The sequence below is a fragment of the Malaclemys terrapin genome, chromosome 15 (genome assembly GCF_027887155.1).
Source record: "Malaclemys terrapin pileata isolate rMalTer1 chromosome 15, rMalTer1.hap1, whole genome shotgun sequence".
NCBI lineage: Eukaryota > Metazoa > Chordata > Testudines > Emydidae > Malaclemys > Malaclemys terrapin.
The window spans coordinates 384,618-393,768 of NC_071519.1; the positions used below are offsets into that span (position 1 = coordinate 384,618).

Genomic DNA, 9,151 nt, shown 5'->3' on the forward strand with positions numbered 1-9,151 from the left:
CTTTGGGAGGTCCCAGGGTGACTCTCTCTCTGCATCGCGGCGGGCCTGTTCCTTTGGGGCTCCTCCCTGCCACCCCCTGACCGGCTCTTTACAAACTCATCAGCCAGCTGCCCGGCGTGTCGCGGGTTCTCTGGCTTTCTGTCCACCAACCACAGCCTCAGGTCGGATGGGCACCGCTCATACAGTTGCTCCAGTACCAGCAGTTTAATCAGGTCCTCCTTCGTCTGGGCCCCACCAGCCCACTTGCTGGCGTATCTTTCCATGCAGACGGCTAGTTGCAGATATGAGATCTCAGGGGTTTTATCTTGACTCCGGAACCTTTCCCGGTACATCTCAGGAGTCAGCCCAAACTCCCGTAGCAGGACCTTTTTGAATAGTTCGTAGTCCCCTTTCTCTGCCTCTCCCAGTTGGCGGTACAATGCCACGGATTTGGGGTCCAGTAAGGGGGTAAGGACCCGGAGTCTGTCCGCGGGATCCACCCGGTGCAGCTCGCAGGCCGTCTCAAAGGCCTCCAGGAAGTCATCCATGTCCTCCCCCTCCTTGTATGGGGCCATGATGCACTTATCAAAGCTCCGTGCAGTCCTGGGTCCCCCCTCACTCACCGCAGCCGGGGGTTCGCTGCCCTTCAATCTCGCCAGTTCCAGGTCATGCTGACGCTGTCTCTCATTCTCCTGTCTCTGTCTCTCATTCTCCTCCCGTTCCTGCTGACGCTGTCTCTCTTCACGCTGATGCTGTCTCTCTTTCTCCTCCCGTTCATGCTGACGCTGTCTCTCTTCATGCTGTCTCTGTTGTTCACGATCCTCCAGCTCTCTCAGTTTTAGCTCTTTCTCCCATTCCAGCCAATTCCGCTCCCCGGATGCCGAACGTCGCCGGGAGGATCCTCTGCTGGCCGGCGGGCTTCGCCGGGGGGACCCCCTGCTGGCCGGGGGGGTCACGGCGCCTTCGGTATTTGCTGGGCTCCTCCCCACCCTTCCCCTAGGCATAGGAAGGAGGGGTCTCGGGAAGCCCTCAGCAGCCGGCTGACCACTCCCAGCTGGGACAGACACTGGTGCCTGCGCTGCATTTGCCAGGCTGCTTCCCTGAGACACAGGGATCAGTTCATTCGCGCGATCTTCCGCCTCCAGCTGAGCAATGAGCTGTTCTTTGGTGAGCCTCCCAATGCGCAGCCCCCTCTGCTTGCACAGCTCCACCAGGTCGCTCTTAAGCCGCTTGGCATACATCTTCCTGCTGGCCACTCACCGGCCTGTGTGCTCACAGCTCCCCACAGTTCCCAGGGGGCCCCCTAGTGTGCCAGCCCTTCTCGAGGTCACCGCCTCTCTGCCAGGGTCGAGCTGCAGACTCCTCCGCCCCTGGGACCACTCGCTGCGATCCCCCCGGGGGACCCTGTTACTGCAAAAGTCCTTCTCGCTGGTCACACACTCCCAGGGGTAATAACCGTCTCTCTCTCACTCCTCAGCGCGCCTGGTCCCCGTCAATCCCCCTTCGTTTTACTGCTCCCCAGTCACTTACTGCAGGAAGCGCCGTCCACGGGGTGCAGTAGATCCCGCCGCTGCCACCAGTTGTTGCGGATTGTGGGGGAGTTAGGGCCCTGCACCCCTCTTCCCGAGATTCACTGCGACTCTCAGCCAGCCAGTAAAGCAGAAGGTTTATTTAAGGACAGGAACACAGTCTCAAGCAGAGCGTGTAGGTACGACCAGACCCCCCCTCAATTAGGTCCCTCTGGGAGGTTCAGGGAGCTTAGACCCCAGCCTGGGGTTCCCTGCGTTGCACCACCCAGCCCCAACCGAAACTAAACTCCCCTCCTCCCGCTGCTCCTCTCCTTTGTTCAGTCTCCCGGGCAGAAGGTGTTAATTCTCCCCACCCCCGTTCCTGGCTCAGGTTACAGCTCAGGTAGCTTCCTTCAAGGGAAGTCCCACATCCCCACTGCAATCCCCATGCAACATTCCCAGGTCAAATCTGCCCTGCTCCCTGCTCCGTCACAGTGGGTGCTCAGCACCCACCAATTTTTTTCTGTGGGTGCTCCAGCCCCGGAGCACCCACAGAGTCGGCGCCTATGCGCCGTGACAACTTGCTGAGCAGTTTTTAGTTAAAATCTGCATCTTTGGGGGCATGGACCAGACCTGGGTCGGGGCTGCAGCAGGCTGGCGTGTCTGGCTCAGCAAGGCAGGGTTCTGGAGTCCCACGCTGGCAGGGAAAACGGGCTCAGAGGTAATTTCAGCACGTCAGGTGACAGTCCCAAGGGGGTCTCTGTGATCGAACCCGTCACACCCCCTTTTCTATCTTCTCCCCACTTCCTGCACAGCTCTTTTGCTGTGAGCTGGGTCGAACAGTTCCCATTGTGCAGTGCTGTCTCTGAGAGGTGTCTATTGTACAGTCTCCGGGGTAATCCCTGTGCTTGTGTGCGTTGCCTCAATCGGCCACTCCCATTGTTTGGCCTCTTTACGGTTGTACCTGAAAGGCTGCTTGTGGGTGTGTTCAACCGCACAACATGTTTCAGTAACACACACACAGCCAAACTTCATAACGTCACACACGCCGATAACACAGACAATCCAACGAGATATTACTGTCGAGCAGATCAAGACTTTTAGAATGATACCTCACAAGGCAGACTTTGTACAAACAGATCCTCATTACATGACAGTGGTGAATATTGGTGTGACAGGGAATCACTTCCCCGCTATCTATCTCTCGATCTCTATATCTATCTATCTGTCTATCTATCTATCCCCATCGACCCCCTCTATCTATCTATCTATCCCCATCCACCCCCTCTATCTATCTATCTATCTATCCCCATCCACCCCCTCTATCTATCTATCTATCTATCTATCTATCTATCTATCTATCTATCTATCTATCCCCATCCACCCCCTCTATCTATCTATCTATCTATCTATCTATCTATCTATCTATCTATCTATCTATCTATCTATCCCCATCCACCCCCTCTATCTATCTATCTATCCCCATCCACCCCCTCTATCTATCTATCTATCTATCTATCTATCTATCTATCTATCTATCCCCACACTCCCCCCTCCCTCCCATGCACACTATCCATCCCTCTCTGCTCTGGCCAGCGGGTGTTTCGCTGGAGGATAACAGCCATTCTACTGCTGCTGGACGGTGTCATTCTCCGGGGATGCCTGGCAGAGAGCAAAACGCCAGGGAGGTGAGTTCAAATCCTGATGCCGATGGTGAGTCACTTCCGGACACCTGCCCGGTGACGCTGTCTGGGCCGTGACCCCAGCCAGCCGCCGGCCCAGGGCAAAGACCACGACACAGATGCTTGGAAAGCATCAGGACGAAGCCGATGAGGACGAGGTGAACAGTGTCGATGCGCCAGGGGTAGGTTCTCTCGGCATCCACCGTGCCAGTTGTGACCATTTCTGGGTGCCACATGCTGTCCATGGGGCTGGGAGCTTCTCGCTCCGGGGACGGAGCAGGGGACAGCAGGTGAGTCCTGGCTCCCATGGCAAACTCTGTACCCCCAAACCCACCCATTCCCCCACTCGAAGGGTGCAGTGACCCCTTCCCCCCCAACCCTCCAGATATGGGGAGTCCCTGCTCCCCTTTACGGCCCCCAAAGTATGGGAGACCCTGCTTTCCCCCACTGAGCCCTGGATATGGGGGGACCCTGCTTCCCCCCATTGCCCCCCAGATAGGGGAAGCTCCCTTGCCTGTAAATGTGGGGGATCTGTGCCGGTAGCATCTCTCTCTCTCTCCCCCCCTCGTTATCCAGGTGCCCCCCACAGTTCATCCCCTCTCACCTGTCACCGTGAGGTGTGTTCCAGGGTAACCATTGCTCCCATGTGCCGTCCTGCTTCTGCACCCTGACATGGCAGACGTACTCGCTGGCGTCCGACACCTACAGCCGGTCGATGCGGATCGAGGCGATTCGGCTCCCCCGCTGGTCCCCGACCAGGGCCATGTGGCCCCCGTAATCTCGGTGTGATTGTAGATAAACTCGCCATAGAATCCCCCCCGTCTCCAGTAAACCCGGACATCCCGCAGCGGCTCGATCTCGCGGGGGTAGGTGAAGGCGCAGGGCAGGGTGACGGAGCCCCCGGTCAGCACCGACAGGGACGTGTTCTGGGTTACCTGGTACCGGGGATCATGGGCAGCCGCTGCAAAGACCCCCAGAGACACAATCCCGTCACCGCGGCCGCCCCGGGGTTCCACCCGCAGCCAGCGGGGTGCAGAGGGGACCCCCCGACCCGGGCAATAGGGAAGGAGGATTTATTATTAGTTGTTGGTATCGTGTCGTGCCTGGGGACCGTCACTGGGTGCCCATCGTGCCAGGCATCTCCCCAGGAACCAGGTCACATCCTCCTCACAGGACTTCCTCCCGCGCAGCCGGTGCTGGGCCCTGTCCCGGATCAGAGCCAGGCCTAGCTCCCCCTGCTGCCGGGGCACGAGAGGCCAGGGGAGACGGGCCCCTGGGGAAGCAGGGAGAACGGGGGAGACGGGCCCCTGGGGAAGCTGGGAGGACGGGGGAGACGGGCCCCTGGAGAGGCCAGAAGGTTGGGGGAGATGGGACCCTGGGGAAGCCTGGAGGCTGGGGCAGATGGGCACCTGGGGAGGCCGGGGGAGATGGGCCCCTGGGAAAGCTGTGAGTCCGGGGGAGACGGGCCCCGGGGGAAGCCAGGAGGCCAGGAGTGATGTGCCCTGGGGAGCCCGGGAGGCCGGGGGAGACGGGCCCCTGGAGAAGCCAGGATGCCAGGGGAGATGGGCTCCTGGAGAAGCCGGGAGGCCGGGGGAGATGGGCCCCTGGGGAAGCCGGGAGGCCAGGGGAGATGGGCTCCTGGAGAAGCCGGGAGGCCGGGGGAGACGGGCCCCTGGGGAAGCCTGATGCCGGGGGAGACGGGCCCTTGTGGAAGCCGGGAGGCCGGGGGTGATGGGTAAACGGCCCCCTGGCCTCCCTAAGCCCCTTTCCAGCCTCCCGGCACCAATACTACATAGACCCAGCCCAGCCCCAGGCCCCCCCGCCCCATTCACCCTGACCCACCCAGCCCCCCTGTGCCCCGTCCCCAATCTCCTGCCCCAGCCAGCTCCGCCCTATGCCCCTCGCCCCATTCCCCTGTGCCCACCCCATTTCCCACCCCCTCCCCATCCCTGTCCCCCCATCGCCTCCTGCTATTTGGTCTCGCCAGTGACAAGGGGGCCGCGCCCCAGTTCTGTGCACCCTGTGTCACGTCCCAGGGCTCACCCCCCACCAGGGGCAGCAGCAGCAGCTCCCGCCGCATGGCCCCAGCGAAGGCGACTCCGGCCCCACTGGCTCTGCCCCCCCCCACACGCACTCGAGGAAGCTGGTGACATCTTGGCCCTTCCTGTGTGAAATCCACCCCCTGCCTTGGGCCAATGAGACACTGCGATGGGGGGGGGGAATGGGGGAGCAGGGGTCAGGACACCTGGGTTCTCTCCCTGGCTCTGGGAGGGAAGTGGGGGCTGGGGGGTTAGAGCAGGGGGGGCTGGGAGCCAGGACTCCTGGGTTCTCTCCCGGCTCTGGGGGAGGAGCAGGATCTGGTGGGGTAGAGTGGGGGGGCCAACTGGGGGCAAAGTCTGGGTCTGGCTGTGTCAGAGGGGTTGTGGGAACCGGCTGGGGTGAGGGCTGGGTTGGGGGGCTTGGGGGAACTGGGTGGCGGCAGGGGCTGGGTCTGGCTGTGTCGGGGGGGTTGGGGGAACCGGCTGGGGTGAGGGCTGGGTTGGGGGGCTTGGGGGAACTGGGTGGGGGCAGGGGCTGGGGCCGGCTCGGTTGCAAGGGGGTTCAGGGAACTGGCTGGGGGCAGGGGCTGGGGCTGGCTGGTTCAGGGGGGTTGGGGGAACCGGCTGGGGGCGGGGGGGAGGTGAAGGCCGGCTCACCATCACAGCCTAGTTACCAGGGCCTGCTGCCCGGTGAGGTTTGCTTTCACACCAGTGCACACGCGCTAGTGAACCTGGGACGGCCCGTGTGCCGGGGACTGGTTGCTGGGGGGTGGCCAGGACCCCGGTGTCACTGCTGAGCCCCACCCCAGACTTGCCTGGGTCCCCAGACCCCCTCCCCCCTCGGGGGGGGGTACCCGGCTCAGAGACGCTGGTTCCTCTGCGGGGCCTGCTGAGCTGCTGGGACGTGGGAAAAGGGGAACTGGGGCAGCTAATTATAGTGCAGTGTGGCACCCAACCCCTCCCTTCCCCCCTGCCCTCCCCACAGCTCCAGCGTCCCTCCCCCCGAGTTCCCATGCCCCCCCTGCAGCCCCCCACCCAATTATGCAGGCCCCATGGATCTCCCCATGTCCTCCAGCCCCCCCTGTGCCCTCCAGGCCCCCTGCAGCCCCCGCCCCCCAAATGACACCAGATGCCTGCACCCCAGTGCCCGGCCCCCCCGGCTGCGGGGGCAGGGGCGGCTGGGAAGCTCCGACCACAGAGCTGGCGGTGGAAGGGAAGTGACTGCGACGCTGGTCTGCTCTGGGCCCAATTGCCCAATTTCTGTCCCCCTCCGCCCCCGCCCCCCCTCGGTTTCCTCCTCGCGGTTTTGCAACCGGCTCCCGCATCCTGTTTTCCATCTTGAGTCCGGCCCCTGTCCTGGTCAGGGGGTGCTGGACGTGGTGGCCGGAGCTCCGGGGAGCCAGACGCCCAGCCCCGCGCGCCCCAGAGATGCTGCTGCCACCGGGACCCCCAGCCCTGCTGCTCCTGGCGGGGATCCTGCTTGCAGGTGGGTGTGTTCAGCCGGTGCTGAATCCCCAGGGCAGGGCCCATCTCCCCCGGCCTCCCGGCTTCCCCAGGAGCCCATCTCCCCTGGCCTCCCGGCTTCCCCAGGGGCCCATCTCCCCCGGCCTCCCGGCTTCCCCAGGGGCCCATCTCCCCCGGCCTCCCGGCTTCCCCAGGGGCCCATCTCCCCCGGCCTCCCGGCTACCCCAGGGGCCCATCTTCCCCAGCCTCCCCAGGGGCCCATCTCCCCCGGCCTCCCGGCTTCCCCAGGGGCCCATCTCCCCTGGCCTCCCGGCTTCCCCAGGAGCCCATCTCCCCCGGCCTCCCGGCTACCCCAGGGGCCCATCTTCCCCAGCCTCCCCAGGGGCCCATCTCCCCCGGCCTCCCGGCTTCCCCAGGGGCCCATCTCCTTCAGCCTCCCGGCTTCCCCAGGGGCCCATCTCCCCCGGCCTCCCGGCTTCCCCAGGGGCCCATCTTCCCCAGCCTCCCCAGGGGCCCATCTCCCTCAGCCTCCCGGCTTCCCCAGGGGCCCATCTTCCCCAGCCTCCCCAGGGGCCCATCTCCCTCAGCCTCCCGGCTTCCCCCGGGGCCCATCTTCCCCAGCCTCCCGGCTTCTCCAGGGGCCCATCTCTCCCGGCCTCCCCAGGGGCCCATCTCCCCTGGCCTCCCGGCTTCCCCAGGGGCCCATCTCTCCCAGCTTCCCCAGGGGCCCATCTTCCCCGGCCTCCCGGCTTCCCCAGGGACCCATCTTCCCCAGTCTCCTGGCTTCCCCAGGGGCCCATCTCTCCCGGCTTCCCCAGGGGCCCATCTCCCTCAGCCTCCTGGCTTCCCCAGGGGCCCATCTTCCCCGGTCTCCTGGCTTCCCCAGGGGCCCATCTCTCCCGGCTTCCCCAGGGGCCCATTTCCCTCAGCCTCCTGGCTTCCCCAGGGGCCCATCTTCCCCGGTCTCCTGGCTTCCCCAGGGGCCCATCTCTCCCGGCCTCCCCAGGGGCCCATCTCCCCCGGCCTCCTGGCTTCCCCAGGGGCCCATCTTCCCCGGCCTCCCCAGGGGCCCGTCTCCCTGGGCCTCCCGGCTTCCCCAGGGGCCCATCTCTCCCAGCTTCCCCAGGGGCCCATCTTCCCCGGCCTCCCGGCTTCCCCAGGGGCCCATCTCTCCCGGCTTCCCCAGGGCCCCATCTCCCTCAGCGTCCCGGCTTCCCCAGGGGCCCTATCTCTCCGGGCCTCCTGCCTTCCCCAGGGGCCCGTCTCCCTCGGCCACCCCAGGGACCCATCTTCCCTGGCCTCCCAGCTTCCCCAGAGGCCCATCTCCCCAGACCTTCCGGTCTCCCCAGGGGCCCATCTGTCCCAGCCTCCCGGCTTCCCCATGGGCTCGTCTCCCCCGGCCTCCCAGCTTCCCCTGGGGCCCATCTCCCCCGGCCTCTCATGCCCCGGCAGCAGGGGGAGCTAGGCCTGGCTCTGATCCGGGACAGGGCCCAGCACCGGCTGCTCGGAGGAAGTCCTGTGAGGAGGATGTGACCTGGTTCCTGGGGAGATGCCTGGCACAATGGGCACCCAGTGACGGTCCCCAGGCACGACACGATACCAACAACTAATAATAAATCCGCCTTCCCTATTGCCCGGGTCGGGGGTCCCCTCTGCGCCCCGCTGGCTGTGGGTGAGACCCCGGGGGCGGCCGCGGTGACAGGATTGTGTCTCTGGGTCTTTGCAGCGGCTGCCCAGGATCCCCGGTACCAGATAAACCAGCCTGTGTCCCTGTCGGCGCCAGCCGGGGGCTCCGTCACCCTGCCCTGCACCTTCATCTACCCCGAGGAGATCAAGCCGCTGCAGGACCTCCGCGTTTACTGGAGACGGGGGGGATTCTATGGCGAGTTTATCTACAATCACACTGAGGGGTTCACCCGCCAGGATTACAGGGACCGCATTGTCCTGGTCGGGGACCCGCGGGGGAGTCGAACGGCCTCGATCTGTATCAACCGGCTGCGGGAGTCGGATGCCAGCGAGTACGTCTGCCACATCAGGGTGCAGAGGAACAACGGCACATGGGAGCAATGGCGCCGTCACCCTGGAACCCACCTCACGGTGACAGGTGCCCCATACCCTGGCTTCCCCCATGTCACCTGCTCCTATCCCCAGTTTCGCACCCTCCCGTGCCCTGGCGAATCCCCCACCCACCCACAGCCCTGAGACCCTCTTTGCGTTCCCAGCTCTCTGAGTGCTGCACCCCGAACCCATGGCAGGAGCTCAGGGGCACCCCCACCAAGATCCCTTCCCATCCCCGGCTGTGTCCTGGCCCCGTCCGCCCGGGCCTCCCCACTTCTGGGTGGGTCCGTGGCCCCATCCCGCAGCAGCCGGGCATGTCGGTGAGTGAATGTGTGTGCCAGAATGAGTGTCAGTTGTGCATCAGTGCGTGTTCAAGGATGCACATGCATGAACATGTTTGTGTAAGTGAGAGTGTGGGAAT

The 9,151-nt window shown here is 64.3% G+C and overlaps 1 protein-coding gene and 1 pseudogene across 2 annotated transcripts in view; one reads left to right on the forward strand and one right to left on the reverse strand.

The window, feature by feature from the left end:
• Window positions 1-3,132: 3,132 nt before the first annotated feature.
• LOC128823159 (paired immunoglobulin-like type 2 receptor beta) lies at window positions 3,133-5,249 on the reverse strand (annotated as a pseudogene).
• A 1,221-nt stretch (window positions 5,250-6,470) lies between these two features.
• The window catches only part of LOC128823241 (paired immunoglobulin-like type 2 receptor alpha), a 20,571-nt gene continuing 17,890 nt past the window's right edge, over window positions 6,471-9,151 (forward strand). The window contains exons 1-2 of one of the 2 annotated variants that reach the window (XM_054005423.1): window positions 6,471-6,694; window positions 8,399-8,776. In XM_054005423.1, coding sequence (XP_053861398.1) covers window positions 6,637-6,694; window positions 8,399-8,776 — 436 coding nt within the window. In that variant the 5' untranslated portion in view covers window positions 6,471-6,636. The remainder of the gene's footprint in view (window positions 6,695-8,398; window positions 8,777-9,151) is intronic. The other variant, XM_054005425.1, reaches the window with a different exon arrangement.